Raw genomic sequence first — 20802 nt, 5'->3', positions numbered from 1 at the left:
TTTATTTACACAAGAATACGCATCATATACGTTAACTTTTCATGTTTTCATATTTTTTTTAATATTACTGTGTAATAATTGTATTTTTAATATTCATTTCCTATTCTTTTCACACAAATTTGGCATCAATTATTTATTCTTTTCTTCCCTTTGACGCTTCCACTTAAGTTTGCTTTCCGGCATCAATCATTCCTTTTTCGTAATGTTTTAGTTATTATAGTCTCTAAATCAATCATGCATGTTTTTAATGTAAACATAATTTTGGTTTGGAAACATTTAATATAACTTTTGCAAACTATTGTGGAAAAAACTTTTGCTAAAACATTTAAAATCATTTCACATTATTTTAGCACTCATTTCTCTGATTATTTAGCATTTATTTTTTAATTATTTTATTGTATTCGTAAAAGGTAAATATTCCAAAAAAAAATATATAAATATTTTTGCACATTTTTAAGTAAAATTTACATTATCCCCTTTCATCACACCCACAAAAGCAACAAAGTGCTCTTATATAATGTGACCAAGTGGAATCAAATTCATTGAAACACACAAAAGAAAAATGGATTCTCAAACACACAAAAGAAAAATGGATTCTCAAACACACAAAAATCTCCACTTTGTCTTGTTTCCTTTGATGTCTCAAGGACACATGATCCCAATGATGGACATAGCAAAAATCTTATCAAAACAAAACATTACAGTCACAATAATCACCACACCCCAAAACGCATCACGTTTCACACAAACATTCTCAAGATCCAAAATCAGGTTAGTTGAACTCCAATTCCCATCAAAAGAACTTAATTTACCAAAAGGGTGTGAGAATCTTGATATGTTATCTTCACTTTCATCTTCTTTAAGCTTTTTCAATGCAGCAAATAGTACTTTTTTACAAGACCCAGTTGAAAAAATCTTTGAAAAGTTAACACCTTTACCAAGTTGCATAATTTCTGACATGTGTTTGCATTACACATCAAACATTGCAACAAAATTTAATGTTCCAAGAATTTCTTTCTTAGGACAAAGTTGTTTTACTCTCTTTTGTCTTTACAATTTGGGAATTCATCGCAATGTTTTGAAAAACATTACAGACGAAAATGAGAAATTTTTTTTGCCTGGTATTGTTGATAAGATTGAGATGACAAAAGCTATGATACCAAGAAAAGGAAATGAGAAGGATGAAAATTGGAAAGATTTTTATGCAAAAACAGCTGCTGCTGAATCTGTTTCATATGGTGTTGTTATGAATTCTTTTGAAGAGTTGGAGATGGAATATGCAAAAGGGTATAAAAGGGTGAAAAATGGTAAAGTTTGGTGTATTGGTCCTGTTTCACTTAGTAACAAAGATGATTTAGATAAAGGTGATAGAGGGAAAAAGTCTTCAATTGATGAACATTTTTGCATGAAATGGCTTGATTTGAATGAATCAAAGAGTGTTATTTATGTATGTCTTGGAAGTATATGTAATTTAACAACACTTCAATTGATAGAACTTGGTTTGGGTTTAGAAGCTTGTAATAGACCTTTTATTTGGGTTATTAGGGAAGGAAATTTATTAGAAGAATTGGAAAATTGGATTAAGGGGTTTGAGGAAAGGGTTAAAAGTAGAAGTATTGTTATTAGAGGGTGGGCCCCACAAGTGTTGATATTATCACACCCTTCAATTGGTGCTTTTTTGACTCATTGTGGATGGAATTCAACTTTAGAAGCAATATGTGATGGTGTGCCTATGATTACTTGGCCATTATTTGGGGACCAATTTTTTAATGAGAGGCTTGTTGTGAAAATATTGAAAATTGGAGTTAGTGTTGGTGTGGAGGGTCCTATGAAATGGGGTGAAGAAGAGGAATTAGGGTTAATGGTTAAGAAAGATGATGTTGTGAGAGGAATTGAAGAGTTGATGAATGAGAGTAGTGAAAGTGATGAAATGAGAAGAAGAGTTGAAGAGCTTGGTGTGATGGCTAAGATTGCTATAGAAGAAGGTGGATCTTCTTATTTTAATGTTAATCTCCTTATTCAAGATATCTTGCAACAATCCAAAAATTCTAAGTGATTTTTTCACTTGGCAAAAGCAAAAACAAAATTGGATCTTCTATAGCTGCAATATAAAGGAGTAGCAAATATTTAGTACAACTCTTTCTTATTTATTCTCTAATATATATACATATATATAATAATCTTTAAAATATATAAAATTTGTCTTGTTGGTTCTTACTACTAAAAAGTTAAAGACTAACGAGATAAATTTGCATATACTTTAGGTTTTAAATAGATGTACATTTACATATTGTTGCGACTACTTAGTTGTTGTTGTTTTATTTTTACATAAATACTTATTAGGTTTAAAAGTTTATTCTTTAAATAAATCACATTAGTTTAGTGGCAAAGTAGAGTGGGGGACCATGTGTTTGCAAGTATAAGAAGTTTCACACGTTAACTTTTTCTTTACACCTCTTTAAAAAGGAGTATAAATCAATGATAATTTGTAGCATAGTATGTGTATTATTGTAAGGCTCACTTATTCTAGAAGACTTGATAATAACAATTAGTGTTTCCCAAATTCATTAAGATGCAGTACAGTGTCATTTTCATTGATCAAATTCTAAAGACATAATTATTGTTGTATCATTATGTTGAGGGTGAATGATATATGCGTGAATCGGTGCTTAAAACTATTTAGCAACAATTGACAATATTTCTTTAAAGTATAAATTTACAGGTTTATTTTTATAGTTGAAACAATGACTTGATTGATATAATTCAAAAAAAAATAAAGAAAAACTGTGTTTCTTAAAATTTAATTTGTTTCAAACTAACAACTATTAGATTATTGCCTTAATCATATAGATCAAAAGAACTGTTAAATTGTATTTATGAAAAAGATTAGATGGAATTTCCATATCTTTGTGTATGAAAACATATTGTGGGGTTTTGGCTTGACGTTCGTGAGAAGTTGAAAAGAAATTTCCATGGCAACATAATTCCTTCTCAAAAGCAGCTACTAACGACAGCCCAACTACAAGTTGAAAAGGGACAGCCACGTCTTGTTTATGTTCACTTGTCAATTTTAGAGCTCTCAATTTGGACTAGCAATCAAGATATTTTTTTGGATTGGTCCAAATTAAATTAGTTTGGACAAAAAATTTATTGGTTTTTATTTTTCACACTCTTAAAGAAATCACTCTTCCACTTATGCACCATCTTCAATACAAAGAAATTACTTGTTTGTGGTAGACAAACACTATCATAAAGTGTGTGTCTATCATGTCCATCTCCATTTTCATTAATGGAAAACTATCAAGAGAGTTTTAATCCTCAAAAAAGATTTAGATAAGAAGATTCTATTTCTCTCTACCTTATTATCGTTTGTGTTGAAATTTTATTTGGTATTACTAAAAAGGCCCATACTGAAAACTATATTCATAGTATAAAAGTTGTTCATAGTATCTCTAAAATAACTCACCTATTCTTTGTTGATGATAATGATCTTATGTTATGTAGAGTTTCAGAGGCAAAAGTAAAGGAACTAAATATTATTCTTAAAAGTATCTATAAGACCTCAGGTCAATTGGTTAACATGAAAAAAATATGAGGTCTTCTTCACTAAACGAGACACCATGGAGATTAAACTAGATTGCCATAAGTGGCTCTCTATGAAAATTGTAAATATGTTCTCTAAATACTTGGGGCTCTCCACTTACATTGGTAGATCTAAAAGGGTGGTTTTTGACTTTGTGCATGATAGGATATTGAAAAAGCTTAAAGAATGGAAGTAAAAGAATTGAGTAAACTACTATTTTGGTTCCTAACTCAACAGAGTGATATGATTCTAGTAATTGACTCAACAAAAACCCAAATCAATCTTTAACTCAGTCAAATATACGTCACTTTAGTCTTTGACATTAACTTTTTTGTTAGCCATGTTAAGTGGGTGACATGTACGCATACAAGATAGTGATATGTAAGAAAAATGAGATATTATAATTTTTAGAGTTTGAATTACATATGAGAATTTGCGATTTGAAGATAAAAAAATTAGAGTTGAAGATGAAGGTTGTTAAATTTTTATTAAAAAATTTGGAGATGAAGAATATTGAGTTTTTATTATTTAATTGATTTCTTAATTAATTAATTAGTTTTAAGTTTTTAATTAAATAATTAAACGAGTTAACAAAATGAATTTTAATTTTAAATATTAAATATTGTCTAGTCAACAACAATTACACGATCATCATGTGTCACTTTATTCAAAATTAGTCATGTCATCATTTTTTTTTTTACTAAAAATAATTCATAAATAATTTATTTTTTAAACTTGTTGGAATTTGCAAATGTATAAATCAAACAAACAAAAATTACGAGATATAAAATCAAAACGAACCATATTTAAAAGGACAAAAAATATATTTAAAATCATATAATTAAATCAAAATTTCTAGCATTTGTGATACCCTAATTTTATTCGGTCAATTAAAAATAATTCAAAAAATAAATAGTAAATATTTAATTCTAATAATTTGCATTTATTGTTATAAAAATTAAAAAAATTCATCACTTCATAAATCAAGCCTAATTTTGAGTCCATATTACACAAATTTTCAATTTACAATTGACCTGAAAATAATAAAACAAAAATATAAATAAATAAATAAAAATGGATTATGGTGGCAGACAACACAGTGTGCACCCCCAATCTCCTTCTTGTCAGCTTCGTTACTTTCTTCCTTTTTACTAATAAGGTTATAATATTCATTAACAATGCACCCTCCAATTTCCTTTCAATCACTATTTTTATTTTTTTAAAAGAGTTTTTTTTAATATTTTCTCTATTTTAAAATAACTTTGAAAACGATTCTATTGTATTTTTTAGATACTGAAATATTAGGTCATGACAATATGTATTCTTAATTTTAAAATCATTCAATTCCGTAGAATAAATTACTACATTTTAAATATACATCTTAGTCTAATGAGCATAAAAAAAAAAAGTAAACTAAAAAAAGATATTAAAAGAAAAAAAAATTACACATATCAAACAATGAATACATCACAAAAAAAATGTTTTATGTTACGAGAAATTAGTGATAGAAAAAAATAAATTTAAGTGGAACAAGATAATAAAAGAAGTTTTTTCTTTTTTAATATTAAACTAATATAAAAATAATATTCACATAGAGATGGTGATATTAAACAAAGAAGATAACAAGATAACCAAAATGTGATAAACAAATATAATAATAATAATAATAATAATAATAATAATAATAATAATAATAAAAATAATAATAATAATTATTATAATAATAACAATAATAATAATAATAATAATAATAATAATAATAATAATAATAATAATAATAACAATAATAATAATAATAGAAAAATAAAGAAGTACATGTATAATATTAACACAAGAAACATATATACACAAAATAGTAATATAGGCATTCATACACATATAGGAAAACTAAAATAATATAAAAAAAATTCAAAACAGAGGCAAGAAACAGAAAAGTTAATTACAAAATACAAACATATTAAACAAAACTAATAATAAAGGAAGAGAAAGAAAAGGAAAAGGAATACAAATTTTGTTGCTTCTCTTTCAAAGATCAACATTAATAAATTATATTTATACTTTAAAAATAGAATCTAAGTGAATCTTGAATAATCACCGATTATTACAAGATCATGTTTCTTTGCTCCAATACTTGTAGTTTTGCTTGAACTGAATAAATCATAGTGAAGTAATTCAAGAATTTTTTTTTTTTTGTTGTTGTTGAAATTATCTTGTGAAATAAAAACTACTCTTGATTTGTTTTCTTTTCACAAACTTTTATCCTTTTCAAAACTAATTTTTGGAAGATCTTTCTCTAGACCAAGTTTGGATCCTTTTGCAATATTTTTCATACTTACATTGCCAACTCTTTGTCAAAACCATAAATATTATTTTTTCAAGATCTAGAAAAAATAATATTGCATGAGGATATTTGTTTTACCACGCACTTGTGAAGTTGAATATAACTTAAAAGTAATTGTCACATAGATGACAAATGTCGAACAAATTATATTTTCAACCTTCCACATATTGAATAGTCTGAATTTTTGCAACGCTATTTTCACCATTGATACATGTATCTTTTATTTGAGCTTTGTCATTATTTTCAAATGTTACACATCCACCGTATATTTTTCAATAGGTTAAAATACTATCTATCTCTAGTCATATGTCATGAGTATCCATTTTCCAAATATTAAGACTTTTTTTTTTTTTTTTTTTTTTTTTTTTTTTTTTTTTTTTTACTGTTGGAGGACATTCCTATACACAAGTTAATGATTTCGGTACCTATAGTGATTTGGGGTCCTTGATGGTTCATGTTTCTCTTTGAAGATGTTTTCTTCATATGATATCATGTAGATTCAAAATGGTCATGCTTCCCACAATAAGAACATATTAGTTTACATTCTCAACATTTTCCTTGAAATAGTAATCTTTATGAAGGTGTTCAATTTTTTTGCAATGAAATTTTCCTTAAAATCTCAATTTTTTGAGGTAAAAAGAAATTTTCATAAAGTTTTTGTTTATGAGAACTTTCAAAACCAATCCCAGCTTTGTCAAATATTCCACTTTGAGATCCCATAATATTTTGAATGGTCTCAGTGTATTTTACAAAGTTAGTTATGTCTTTTGATAGTTCTTCAATTTTATTTTTTAAGACAATGTTTTTTTCTTTGAGTTTTTGGAGGTTGAGAATGAATTTCAACTATCCTCTTATTCAGAGTTTTTGTTGCTCATACATTTTATAATGAGACTGTTAGATGATATTCCTATATCACAAGTTAATAGTGATTTCGATACCCACAATGATTTGGGTACTTGATGGTTAGTGTTTCTCTTTGAAGATGTTTTCTTCTTATGATAACATGTAAATTCAAAATGGTCATGCTTCCGACAATAAAAACATATTATTTTTACTCTCTCAACCTTTTCCTTGAACTAGTAATCATTATGAAGGTGTCTAATTTTTTTCCAATGATAAAATTTTGGGTTAAAAAGAAATTTTCATAAAATTTTTGTTTTTGACAACTTTCAAAACCAATTCCAACTTTGTCAAATATTCCACTTTGAGATCCTATAATATTTTGAAACGTCTCATTATATTTTATAAAGTCACTTATGTCTTTTGTTAGTTCTTCAACTTTATTTTTTAATACAATTTTTTTATTGGAATTTTTGGAGGTTGAGGATGAATTCCGACTATCCTCTTATTCAAAGTTTTTTTGTTGCTCCGATATTTTATAATGAGACTGCTGCAAATCTTGAATGATTTTAACATATTATTTTAAGTATGTAGCTCTTCATTTTGTTTCTTTATCTCAAAATTGGTTTTTTTTAGAAATATACATTTTTGAGATAAAATATTTGTGTCATTTAAAAGACTATCTAATCCAACTATCAAATCTTTATGTAAAGAACAAGTTTCAAAAACAATTACTTCATTAGTATCTGAATTTGAATTTAGACAAATGATAGTTTCTTCCTCTTCTAGCTCTGATGATGAATATTTGTTCGGAGAATTTTGAATTTTTTTAAGTTCAATCATCTTTCTCTTTTTGTGATGTTTTCCTTTAGGTAAAAACTTTGCAATTTTTGACATCACTTCTTACTGGATCTTTTCCTATTGCACTATTATTATCCTCTGAAGAAGAAGGGTTGAATTGTGACTTTTTTTAAAATTTAGTCCTGCACGAATATTATCCTTTTAAGTTGTCTTTGGAGTGAGGATAGTTAGATGAAAAATAATCCTCCTCTTATTGAGAATGATCTAAAGAAGCATAATATTAATTTGAAATATGTGTGATAAGTGAGCTAAGGGTGTGAATAAAACAAAATATAAAGAAAATAGAGTTTAAGAAGATTCACACATAAAATTTATATTGGTTCACCTAATATAGGTTACCCCAATCCTCACAGATTTGTGAGATTTTCGCTAGTGCTTAGAAACTCGTCATCTGATCTGCACATTTGCAACTATGTATTTTCCCTACCCCACCATGCTTACAACAATGTATTTTTACTAGCCTCACAATGCTTACACAATAACTCAAGTTTATATCAAGTTAAAGATATACAAGTAATAATGTATTTGATTTATTTGGGATTAAATTATAACTTTCTAAGATAAGATAATGATATGAAGTGTATATAATACACTCAATAAAGATGATCCTCATATTTGTTTAAGTTTGGGAGAATGTGTGTAGAATGAAGAGAATAATGATAAACTTGAATAACTTAAATGTTTTCTTGTAGATGATTATCTTAATACTTCAATATTAATAATTCTATATTTATAGTTGCCTTTGGAGCTTCAAACATATGAGTTAAAAAATATAGTTGTTGGAGACTTTGCTAAGTTTTCTTGGACTTGTTTTTATTTGAAAAACTGACATTTAGTCTTTGTCCTCATCTTAAGTATGCTGAGAGGATGATTGCGATGGTCTGTCCTCATATCTATTTTAAGTACATGGATAAAACTCCTATTTTCTTAAGCTTAGTAGTTGTTGCTTTTTGTTTTTCCTTTTACGAACCACTTTGAGTAGTGTGTCTTTCATGTCAAGCACATAAATTTTTTGTACCTTTGTACTTTTTTGCACATATGTCAAATATGTTATGAGAATATCATTTATGCCTATTCTCATATTTATATTGTATTCATCTTTTAATGTAACTGAATTTAAAGATGTTCATAGATGATCATCCTTAGATTTGTGTAAGATTTTTGGAGATAATTGTATGTCTTTCTTTCCAATATATAACTGTTGGAATGTGGTGTAAACATATTGACATTTTTTGTACTTGTTAGGTAACCTTCTATAATATGATTTGTAGCAGGCATTCTTATTATCCTCTTGATCTATTATGGATAAAAATGTTCCTTCTTGTTTCCATTTCCTTGGAAATCATGATTAATGTGCTTGTCTTATTTCAATGTCTTTTGTACAAATTTGAACTATGCTAACAAAGTAGTGGCGGATCTTGCAAAAAAATATAGGGGAAGCCGGAGAGCAATAAATATTAACTAAAATATTATAATTGAAAATTCATAAAAGTCATATAGTTTTTTTTAGAGTTTCACATAATTCAAGTTGAAAAAGTTAGAATTTCAATTCTCACAAGTTTTACAATTTTCATAAGTCACACAATTTTCATAAGTCATATAATTTACACAAGTTTTTAGAACATCACACAATTCAATCAAATAAAATATATCCACTTTACGATATTTTTTTATCTATATATAGAGATTGTTGTATTAGTTTTATTATATTTTATCTCTTCAATTGCATGTCAGTTTCTCAAAACTATAAAAATTTGAAGATATTTTAGTAATTTATCACTGTTATTTTACTAATTTATCGTTATTATTTATATATAAAAGAAAATACAGGGGATGATGTGACCCATTTCCCTTCCCGAGAAGATCCGCCCCTCTGCACATAAGACCTCATTTTTATATATGAGAGTATGATTTTTTTTAGAGTCCATCGTCGGGTTATGTTAAATGCGATAATGGAGGTTTTTATCTCCCGCATAGTTGTGATTGATGTAATGTCACTTCTTCTTTCACTTTTTCAATAATTGTGAGATGAAGACTTTGATAAATATTTATCAATAGATCTAAGATTTTGAAGAATATTCATCCTCGGATCGCAGATTGTGTTGAATGTTCATCCCCAGGTCTATCATCAAATATGGGATTGTGAAAAATATTCATCCTCGAATATGGATACTTCATCCCCTGATTTTTGTATAAACACATCTTGGTCCATAATTCTTCTTGACTTCTTCCAAAATATGTTATGTGTGAGGATAATCATATTTCTATTTATGAATTAGACTCCTCAATTCTTTATGATGGTTAAAGTACGTTACTTGCAATGATGTGGCAACAAATTGCATCATATGTTGTACGTTCTGCAGGTGCAACTATACTTGCATTCTTATTGATGACCCATCTTTGTGGCGTTATCTTGAAAGCTATGATGCATTTTTTATCCCCTCAATTAAAGCTCTTATGGTTAGAATGATAATCAACTTCGAATATTTTCATGAAACTTATGATGCTATTAGTGTAATTTTCTTATGGTACTTTGAATCTCTCATAGTTGAATTGACACAATATATTTGTTTATGTGAATTGTTTCAAATTTGATCACTTCTACTCTTTCAACAAAAATTCAAATATAAATATCAGTAAATCACTATTTAAATTTAACAATTATTTTATAAAGTTTGTTATTATTAAAATATAATATATTTTTTTATTTACTTCAACGATAATGTAAGGAACAAAAAGTTTATTGTTAATAATATAATGAGTTTTACATATCAAAATATTATACATGTAAAAATTAAAATTGAGTATTATTCATTTCATAAAATTCGAGATTGAGTTTTACATGAAAAATTACTCCCATAAGAAAAAAATTAATATACAAAATAGCATTTTTTTTTTAAAGTTAGATATGTACGTAGAATTCAAATACGAAAGTTTTGAAGTAATTTTTTAAAATCAGCTATGTTGTTGTCTTGATTTTGTAAGTTTAAAATAAACAATTCAACTTCTTGTTCTTTATTACGCTAAAATAGTAATTTGTTCTATAATACTTAAACTTCAGTTTACAAAACAAAAAACTACTTTCACAAAACTCAAAATTTGAGTCTTTTTTAATAAAATATTGTATTTAAAAATCGGTTCAGTAAAACTTAACTTCAAGTTTTACAAAAATAATATTTGTTATGCCAAACTTTAATTTTAACTTTTATGCGCCTTTTATTTTGTCTAATTAATTGTATAGGGATATCTATGAATATTTACTAAAATATCAAAGTCATAGCTTCAACGCATGTGCGTTTTACATTGAAAAACATCTTTTTTTAATATATGAAATTTTGGGTAAGAAGCTACTAACAAAACTTTTTTTTTTATAATAAGAAATTTAGAGTGAGAAGCTACTAAAATAGTTTTTATATAACTTTTGTAAGTATATATTTTTTTATTAAAATTTAATATAAGTTGTTTTGCGTTTGTTATTCATAGTAAAAATTATTTTTTATAAACAAGTAAACTTAAGAAAAATAATTTCTTTAAGAAATATTACTAAAAACAACGTCCTTTTTTAAATAGTTTTTAAATTATCTTCATATTTTCACTTTTAAAAAATTTCAAGAACTAATTAATTCTTTTACGAAAAAAACTGTGCAAAGGACCGTAAATTGAGACAAAATAGCGCGTTTACTAACAATGAATGAAAATACTTTAGATAATTGTTTTCCAAATAAATTTGTGTATTATATTTTAAATAAATTCAATTCTCTAAAAAAGAATTTTCTACTTTTAATTACTATCATTTAATATCAATGTTAAATTTCAAATCTCGAAACTCATTTTTCATTTTAAAAATTAATTTCAAATTAGATTAATTCATTTGTGGATAACTTCTACTAACATTTTATGACTCTAATTTGGTAAAAAATACTATGACATTAATTAAATGTACACTGTACACAAAATTTTCAGTCTAATTAATGTACACAAAACTACAAATACTATTTAATACATATTTTAATTAATTGCTATTTGAATTCTAGAATGCATTGAATAAGGATTTATAAATGAAAATCCTTGTATATAGGTGTTACATTTTTTAAGTTGAAATATTGTCAGAAAAATAATAAAGTACTCTTATTGTCATATTTTTGTTTGTTTTTTTAATAAAGCATGGTCTTATTTTAATTATTACTTTATAATATCCAAGAACCATTAAATATTTTTTCATATAATACCATTGATTTGAAGGTTAGTATTTGTTATACGGAGTAAATGACAAAGAAACTAATTAATAAATATGAGATAGGAAACTGTACTTTTTTAAAATAATCTAAAATATTAATTTATATTATTCATTTTTCTATATCAATAGTCAAATAAATTGTTACAAAAAGTACTAAATTCATTGCATATTCTGAGGGAAAAAGTTGAGTCAAATGTTAAAATTCATGTACCATATAATTTTTTTTTTTTTTATGGGTCATTGTGTATATATATCATATCTAGTTAGCAACCAAATATTACACAATTCTCTCAACATTTATATATTTGAACTTTGAATCACAAATTGAAATTTGCAGGCTAAAATGACACAAGAAGTGGCAATGGATTCAACAAAATTATCCAACGTTCACATTGTATGCATCCCTTTCATGGCACCTGGTCACATTCTTCCTATGGTTGATATGGCCAAATTATTGGCTAGACATAATGTGAAGGTAACAATTATCACAACACCCCTTAATGCAATTCCATTCAAAACCAACATTAATAAAGAAATTCAATTAGGCTCACCAATTCAACTTCTAGAAGTGAAATTTCCAAATGTTGAAGCTGGAATACCTGAAGGATGTGAGAGCTTAGAGACACTTCCTTCAATGGATCTCAAAGAAAATTTCATGATAGGTATAAATTTATTACAAAAACCAATTGAAGATCTTTTTGAAAAGCTAGACCCATTTCCAACATGCATAATATGTGACAAAAATATTCCATGTCTAGCTGACACATCAATAAAGTTAAAAATTCCAAGAATAATTTTTGATGGTACTAGTTGCTTCAACATGTTGTGTAATCACAATATTTTTGCTTCTAAGGAACTTGGAAAATTTTCTGATTTGGATGAATTTATTGTCCCTGGATTGCCACATAGGATTGAAATGAGAAAATCTCAATTGCCTATGATTTTCAAGTCTAGTACAAGCCAAAATTTAAATGCTATACGTGAGAGAATAAGGAAATCTGAAGAACAGGCATATGGTGTAGTTGTGAATAGTTTTGAAGAATTGGAAGATGGTTATATTGAAGAGTATAAAAAAGTTACAGGACATAAGGTATGGTGTGTTGGTCCTGTTTCATTATCTAATAAAGATTATTTAGACAAAGCTCAAAGGGGTAGCAATAATTTAATTGATAATGCTAACGAATATGTTAAGTGGCTTGATTCATGGCCACAAAATTCAGTGATTTATATTTGTCTTGGTAGTCTTAATCGTGTGACACCTAAGCAAATGATAGAAATTGGTTTGGGATTAGAAGCTAGTAATAGGCCATTTATTTGGGTGGTGAGAAAAGCATATAGGTGGGGTGAATTAGAAAAATGGATTTTGGAAAGTGGGTTTGAGGAAAGGGTTAAAGGGAGAGGAATTTTAATTAGAGGTTGGGCCCCACAAGTTTTAATATTGTCACATAAATCAATAGGTGCATTTTTGACACATTGTGGTTGGAATTCAACATTGGAAGGTATTTGTAGTGGTGTTCCATTGGTGACATATCCTATGTTTGCTGACCAATTTTACAATGAGAAGTTGGTTGAAAAAGTGACTGAGACTGGAGTTAGATTGGGAGCTGAAATTGCTGTTCATTTTGGTGATGAAGATGAGTTTGGTGATGGCTTTCAAGTGAATAGGGTGAATGTTAAAAAAGCTATTGAAAAAGTTATGGGTGATGGTGAAGAGAAAAATGAGATGAGAGAAAGGGCTAGAAAATATGCTGACATGGCAAAGAAAGCAATTGAAGAAGGTGGGTCCTCTTACATCAATATGAGGAACCTAATTGAAGACATAATGCATTTCAAATGAAATGTGGATAAGTAAATCAAAGTTAATTGTTGGTGCTTTATATAATGCATTTAGTGTTAGAATTTAGGAGTGGTACTTTTTTGTTTTTCTTGAAATTGTTATGGTTGGTTCCTTGCTTGTGGTTTTATTAATAAAGTATAATAAATGGTGAATGAATAGATTAGGACATACTTGTGTTGTGTCATGTGTATGTGTTTTGAAATTTGAAGTTGTGTAAGGATTTATTTGTTGTACTCTATATTAATGTGATAATATTGTAGTTGTTTTTCTATATATATTTTATAAAAGGAAAGATTATTGGAGAAGCGGTGGATATTCTGACAGGCGGTGTAGTTTGTATCCAAAGTGAGTGATGTGTTAAAGTTGCAATAATAATAATTCATAGCCTCTCTCTTGAGGACCACTAAATTGAAACTCAAACCGCTACACATTCTTGAATGAATCTGGGTGCAAGCTTATACTTTGTCATATCATTGACAAGTTTTCTCTCTTCTTCGTTTAAACGCCCCAAATAAGAATGATCGGTTACAATATCAAGTAATTCATGATTGTGTGTCCCACAACGAACACTAATTTTCCATCCTTCACCGACACTTAATGGTACACATCTGAGAGTAAATGGACAGTTTTCCTTATGAGAGCAAGTTATTGATTTTTTTGATTCTGATTTATATCTTCCACCTCTTTCGCATCCCAAAATCAATTTGTCTTTTCTTCCCCTAATTCCGTTTGCTTTATCTGATCGAATGGTAACAATTAAAATTCCATTTTGTCTTCCAATCGCTTTTGCCCATTCAAATACAGCTTCTCGAGAAGAAAATACCTGCAAAATACGTTTCAAATAAAAATTAACTATATAGCTATAAGAAAAATTTAATTGGTGATGATTCATCAGTAGTTATAATAATACCTGATCAGTGGTGAATTTTTCTGTAGAATCTATAACATTTTTTGAAGCAGAAACATCAACTCTATTATGAAACAAAGACAAAATGGAGACCGTAGATATCGAATTCATCCAAAGTCCAAACATTGTGATCTAATTGTCTTTGATCAACAAACTGTAGGATTTATAGGATTTACTGTTTTTTCTTTCAATTAACACTTTAAAATTACAAGGATGTGTCCTTAGCTCTAAAAGGGTTGAATGTGCATAATGTTTGTGTTGTTTTGGTTTTGTTAATAATTCTATGAAATTGCTTCATGATTCTCTTAATGATTAGTTGATTCACCAAATATAGGCTTAAATAAGAAATCTTCTTTTAATCTTGTGTATTTAAACCAATGCCACCACTATTCACAATGTTCAAACTATGAGATTGTCCCTTTCGATAAGTATTTGTCCAAGCTAATCATTTTTTATTAGATAAACTTATTACAGTTAAAAAAAATTTACATAATTAGGAGATGACTTTGAAATTGTTAGTGTTTTAATACCTGGCTCCAACTTTGGTCAAATCAAAATTGGGGTATGGCTGGGTGGAGTTACCAAATGCATTGGACACGCATTCAACCTGGTTAGAATAAGTGGAACCCGATCAAAATCGGTGATTCAGTTAGTTTAACAAACTTTCTCAGTTCAATGCGACACAAAGAAGAAAAGGGTGACAGAAGAAGGATAAGGAATTGGTTGGTTACAAACAACTCTCATTATCTCATCCAAAGGTAGATAAACAGAAGTTTTGAATTATCACCACTAGTTTGTGTAGAGTTGGTCCTTAGAATTTAAGTATTTTGGGGGAATTTAGAAAATCGTGCTCCTATAAATAAAATTCAAAGCTTTTTATAATGATTTAAATATCATTCTCATTGTTTGTTTGTTATTTTTTTTTTTTTTGGCAAAATCATTAATAATTCCTTCGTAATCAAATTTTTTTATAAAACTATTTTCATTTGACAACAAATCAAGGTTATTTAATCTATCTAGCAAATTTTTTTTAACAATTTTAATTTTGAAAATCTTCTTTCGAAAAACAAAACTGTAATAGGAATACTTAATATTATTCTATAAGATATACATGCATTAGGAAAACAATTAAAAGTCATTAAAGAACTCAATATCATATACTCAAGAAAGTCTTATGTGCACCACTTGATTCATGTTCTTTAAGTCTTTCATAAATATATTTTCAATCATTAAAACATTCATTTGCTATGTGACTTGCTTTACGACTTGTACCAAATAACGTTACAAAAAAAAATGAAAAGCTCTATCCAATTCTTTTAAATTAACAAACCAATTTCTATCTCGTTCTACTCCATTAAAACGTGACGTGGTTTCTAATATGATCCAATATGGATGATCTTCAAATATACATATCCAGTATATTCTCAAAGATGTTATTTATCTTCTTCAACATTTAAATTGAAGAGCTTTATTCATTCATGTCTTTAGAAAAGTCAATCGTTGTGTTGACTGTTTAGCTAATAAGGACCACTCTTCTCGCTCGTTTGACTAAGTTGTAGTGGATTATTTGTTTCTTGTCTTAAGCATTATTCTTGTTGATGATGTAAGAGATACTAATTAAATATAAGATTTGTTTATGTACAAACTCATGAAGAAACCAATTATGTGTTTTAATTATTTACTCAATTGATGATTAATTGTGATGGTGAATATTCTATGATTATATGATTTGATTCACATGCAGGATGGTGTATTATTGTTGATTTATTTTCATATGATAATTTGGCATTTGAATCATTATCACATGAATATTATTGAGAGAAAAAAATGCAATTCTTTAGAAAAACATGACATGATGATAATTGGATTTGGTGAATACGATCATGCATACATAGACCTTAGTGGTGATTCGTGATGGGCACTACTGTCATTTCAGGGATTTGACGATTGTGGTGTTGCTTAGAAAGAACCACAAAATCCTTGCGAGGATAGGAAAGAATTGCTATGAGAAAATTTCACTAAAATTAGTGGTGTTACTCGAGAGAACCCACAAACCTTTGTGGGATAGATGATATCCCAGAATCATGTGCATTACTATGTGGTCAATGCATTAGGATATGATGCATTATTATTATCGAACTATTTACGTGATAATTATTTTGATTGTGTTATTTATATGCTAATTCTGTTTGGTGACCTTTGCACGTGTTTTTGTTTGGGATAAATGCCACCTTTAATAAAATGATAATAACGTTGGAAATACTTGATGCAGATTAGTAGTCAAACTCTTTACGCTTTGTGTTTGTCATGTGAATATTTTATTCTGGCATGGTTATTTTGGGGACTCTTGCTGATCAACTTAATTTTTCTTTTGTTTTATTTTTAGGCATATTTAAATTTAAATATTGTAATGTAACTTTTGAAAACTGTAATTTGCTACGGCCTACGGTATCAGATTGTGTATAATAATTTATGGTGGAAATCTTCTATTTTATATACCGTACTTCAGATTTTAAAACGTCGTAGATTACTCTAAATATTATTATTCAAATATGATTTATTTATTTAAAATAAAATCACTTTTTTTTTAGAAGATGGAAAAAAAACTACTATCTAAAGTATTTTTGAAATTATGACTAGAACTTCCACAATAACCATTCAATGGTTGAAGTGTTATACTATATTTAAAAATAGGAAATTAAAATAAAGTCAAAATATGTAACAAAATAAAGTTAAAATATACTTAAGAAATAATACGAGATAAAAATAGTAGTAAGTAGAATAGAAGGAGACTTCTATTATACATTTGTTCGTTAGTAGTAGGTAGAAGTTGTAAATTGTAATATAAAACTATACATCTTTTATAATATATTCTCGGTCTAAGCCCACAATCAGCGGCCCAACTCCTTATGTTTTTTGTCAAAGCGGCCTAATATCTATATTGACAAAGGCTAACAAACTATGGGTGACCGAAACCCGTTGACCCGATTGTACCATTTCATTAGGGATTCTTACGAACTACCATAGGCGGCGACTGCGGCAAAGAAATAGAAACCGTCTTTGTATGGCTGAGTACGGCACCGACCTTGCATGGCCGAGTACTCTAACACACGGCGACGTACTGACACTCCCTCCAGTTCTGTTGCTTTCCACGTTACATCTCCACTCACATGGGGATCTACTTTCACTTTCACTGAGGTTCATGCTACATGTCTATCTCTCTTAAATCCCCTATGAAATGGGTTTTCTGTTTTTAATATACTCAACAAAATCTTATTTTTGATATGTGAAGCTATTTATGTTATTGGGAATCTTTTTTTATCTCTTTCCAACCGCATTAATCGTCATCATTTTCATCTATCACGTTTTTTTTCTTAATTTGATTTTGTAGCTAACTCCTATGATCAATTCACAATCTGTTTTGTAGTTATTTTAAAGACCAAAGTTACTAATATGCTGAGGTGCAAAGTGAAGGGTGAGCGGTCAATGAGTAAGCACACTATTATTTACATTTTTGATTTGTTTATTTTAGCTTAATTCGTGAGGCTAGCTTAGTATAAATAGAAGCAATGTGACTTTTAAGTGCACAGGATCATTCTCTCTTGCTCTACTCTATTATTTTACAATTTTTCACTACACCAATTCCACCACCACTCTTTCTGTGCTCTCTAACCATAAACAAAAATGCATTTATACATTGAGCTATTGTTGTTGGCTAACATTGTTGTATCGACTGTCTGCTCCAGCTACCTCCCTTTAAATCGGGTTGTGCCACTCAACCACCGTGTTGACATGGAGACATTGAGAGTTCACGACAGAACTCGCAACTCACAAATATTAGCCGCTGTCAATTTCCCCGTCCAAGGCAAAGGCAACTCCGTGGTTGGGTACATCTCTCCCATAAACTCCTTCATTTATTGTTATATGAAGTTAGATAATCATTTTTTATATAATTGTATTTGAAGTTAGATACCAATACTTCTGAATGCATAGTTATGTAGGGGAATGAATTTTATTTATTTTTTAGATGTTGATAATACTATTACATAATCAATTTATCAAAAAAAAATACTGAATTTAATTTAATTTTATTTGTATGAGTGGATTTAATTAATAATTGATACTAATGGATGGCTTTTATTTTGTTTAGGATGTATACAACAATAGTGAAGTTGGGATCACCACCAAGGGATTATACTGTTATGATTGATACAGGGAGTGACCTTCTGTGGGTTAGTTGCAGTTCTTGCGATAATTGCCCTCAATCTAGTGGGCTTGGGGTAAGGATTTTTAATCTTCATCATTTCTTTTTTACTATGCATAGTTATCAGTCCTACTTACTTATCAGTCCTACTTACATTTGTTGATTGTTATGTTCTGTACTCTGCAGTTTAAACTAAATTTCTTTGACATGGTCGGTTCATCCACGGCTGCGTCGATTCTTTGCTCGGACCGCCTATGCCCTATTGGGGTTCAAGGTGCGGTTGTTCGATGCCCTCCTCCTACTAAACAGTGCGGATACACCTATGGGTATGTAGATAATAGTACTACCTCGGGTGTTTACGTCATCGATGAAATGCATTATGATATGATCCTCGGACAGTCCTCTCATTCCGGTGTTAACACTTCAGGCACTGTGTTTTTTGGGTGAGAAACTGTTTTGCTTATTTATTGTGGACAATTATAGATTTGTGTGTACGTCGGGGCATATATAAATTAGATTTTTGATAATTTAATATTTTTGAGGATTTAAATTACAGCTTGTGTTTTGTATCTTGCTATGAAATATAACTCAATTTTGGCTTTTTAAAAACAAATATGGATTTTGGTTTGAAATAAAACTTTATTGGATGGTTGTTTTTGCAATAGGTGTAGTACCCATCAAGATGGAGGTTTGACTGAGACATCAAGAGCGATTGACGGAATCTTTGGGTTTGGCCCTGGTCCTCTGTCTGTTGTATCGCAACTGTCAGCACGAGGAACCATACCCAGAGCTTTCTCTCATTGCTTGAAAGGAGATGGAAATGGAGGAGGCATTTTAGTTCTTGGTGCCGTTGTAGAGCCAAGTATTGTGTACAGTCCCCTTGTCCCACCATCACAGTATGTTCTCTTTTGCATTGCTTTTGTCTTTTTCTTTCCTCTGTTAGTGGATCATTTTCCTTGATATTGCATAATATTGATATTAAAAAGTATACAAGGAATTTTTGCAAGGAGTTTATTGAAATAAAGTTTTTTACAATTACATTACTGTTAGTTGACAATCAATAATTATGAAATTTATCAATTATGCTTTTGGAAGTTAGTGTTACAATATGCTAGGGTGAAAGATAGGAAACTAAATTTGATTGCTTGAAAGTTACTTGTCATGACCCACCACTAGGGAGTATGTTTAAATCAATCTAATAGTGGAAAACAATTTTAAAATTTATTAGTTTAATTAAAAGCTTTTTCAATTGAATGTAAAAAGTGAAATTGCAAATAATCTGGTACTTAAAATGCTTCTGATGTTGTTTTTGTTCTTGTCAGATAGTTCACAATTCTATATGAGATATTTTGCAGTATAATTGACCGGCCTTTTTAATTAAATTTCAGGCAACATTACTACTTGAAGCTTGAGAGTGTTGCTGTCAATGGACTTCCCCTCTCAATTAACCCAGATGCATTTGCATCAACAAAATATGCCGATAGAGGAACTACTATTGACAGTGGTACAGCATTGGCGTATCTTGTTCAAGCAGTCTACGATCCTCTTATCGCTGCAGTAAGATTTCTTGTACCTAGCCGAATACATTGAAATGTAGAATTTTGTTGGGATATTATTTTGCTTGGCTTTTCTATGATGAGTAGTTTTGCTTTGTGAGAAAATAATAAGGATACTTTTACTATTTGGTTTGTTTGTTTGTTTCATGTTTTGTTTATTTCCTAAAATCATCGATTGACATATTTCCATTGAGTTCATTAAGTTCTCATTCTTATTTGACTTGTATTAAGTTTTATGGTTAAATATGTTTTTAATCCCTACAAAATTATGACCTTTCAAGGTTGCTCTAAATTTTTTTTATTCACTTTTAGTCCTTATTTTTATTTTTAGGGACTTTTTTTGTACTTAAAGTATCAATTTCTTACAAAAAAAGTTCAAAATAGGGACTAAAAATGAATAAAAAAAATTTTAGGGACTAAAAAGTTGAGAATCTTT

General features: G+C 28.7%; 3 protein-coding genes across 3 annotated transcripts; all 3 read left to right on the top strand.

Moving 5' to 3' along the window:
* The first annotated feature begins 448 nt into the window (after nucleotides 1-448).
* On the top strand, nucleotides 449-2335 carry LOC101500956 (UDP-glycosyltransferase 73C3-like). The gene has a single exon (XM_004497520.4). The coding sequence runs from the start codon at nucleotides 563-565 to the stop codon at nucleotides 2054-2056; it is 1494 nt and encodes a 497-aa protein (XP_004497577.1). The 5' UTR covers nucleotides 449-562; the 3' UTR covers nucleotides 2057-2335.
* A 9785-nt stretch (nucleotides 2336-12120) lies between these two features.
* On the top strand, nucleotides 12121-13921 carry UGT73AA1 (UDP-glycosyltransferase 73C4). The gene has a single exon (XM_004497532.4). It carries the CDS (start codon nucleotides 12206-12208, stop codon nucleotides 13697-13699), a length of 1494 nt encoding a protein of 497 aa, XP_004497589.1. The 5' UTR covers nucleotides 12121-12205; the 3' UTR covers nucleotides 13700-13921.
* A 3598-nt stretch (nucleotides 13922-17519) lies between these two features.
* LOC101501279 (aspartic proteinase 36) lies at nucleotides 17520-20608 on the top strand. The gene is made up of 7 exons (XM_004497521.4): nucleotides 17520-17804; nucleotides 18034-18096; nucleotides 18353-18493; nucleotides 18757-18886; nucleotides 18997-19253; nucleotides 19476-19706; nucleotides 20199-20608. The coding sequence occupies exons 3-7, from the start codon at nucleotides 18399-18401 to the stop codon at nucleotides 20398-20400; spliced, it is 915 nt and encodes a 304-aa protein (XP_004497578.1). The 5' UTR covers nucleotides 17520-17804; nucleotides 18034-18096; nucleotides 18353-18398; the 3' UTR covers nucleotides 20401-20608.
* The last annotated feature ends 194 nt before the right edge of the window (nucleotides 20609-20802 follow it).

This window comes from Cicer arietinum, chromosome 4, assembly GCF_000331145.2.
Source record: "Cicer arietinum cultivar CDC Frontier isolate Library 1 chromosome 4, Cicar.CDCFrontier_v2.0, whole genome shotgun sequence".
In the NCBI taxonomy this organism is placed as follows: Eukaryota; Viridiplantae; Streptophyta; class Magnoliopsida; order Fabales; family Fabaceae; genus Cicer; species Cicer arietinum.
The sequence above is the reverse complement of the archived record's forward strand: the minus strand, read 5'-3'. Positions and strand labels throughout refer to the sequence as shown.

Excerpts from the sequence above, each read along its gene's own strand:
- UGT73AA1 (XM_004497532.4), top strand. The coding sequence starts at position 12,206 with ATGACACAAGAAGTGGCAATGGATTCAACAAAATTATCCAACGTTCAC.
- LOC101500956 (XM_004497520.4), top strand. The coding sequence starts at position 563 with ATGGATTCTCAAACACACAAAAGAAAAATGGATTCTCAAACACACAAA.
- LOC101501279 (XM_004497521.4), top strand. The coding sequence starts at position 18,399 with ATGGAGACATTGAGAGTTCACGACAGAACTCGCAACTCACAAATATTA. Across the intron at positions 18,494-18,756 it reads AAAGGCAACTCCGTGGTTGG|GATGTATACAACAATAGTGA; the intron begins GTACATCTCTCC and ends TATTTTGTTTAG. Across the intron at positions 18,887-18,996 it reads CTCAATCTAGTGGGCTTGGG|TTTAAACTAAATTTCTTTGA; the intron begins GTAAGGATTTTT and ends TGTACTCTGCAG.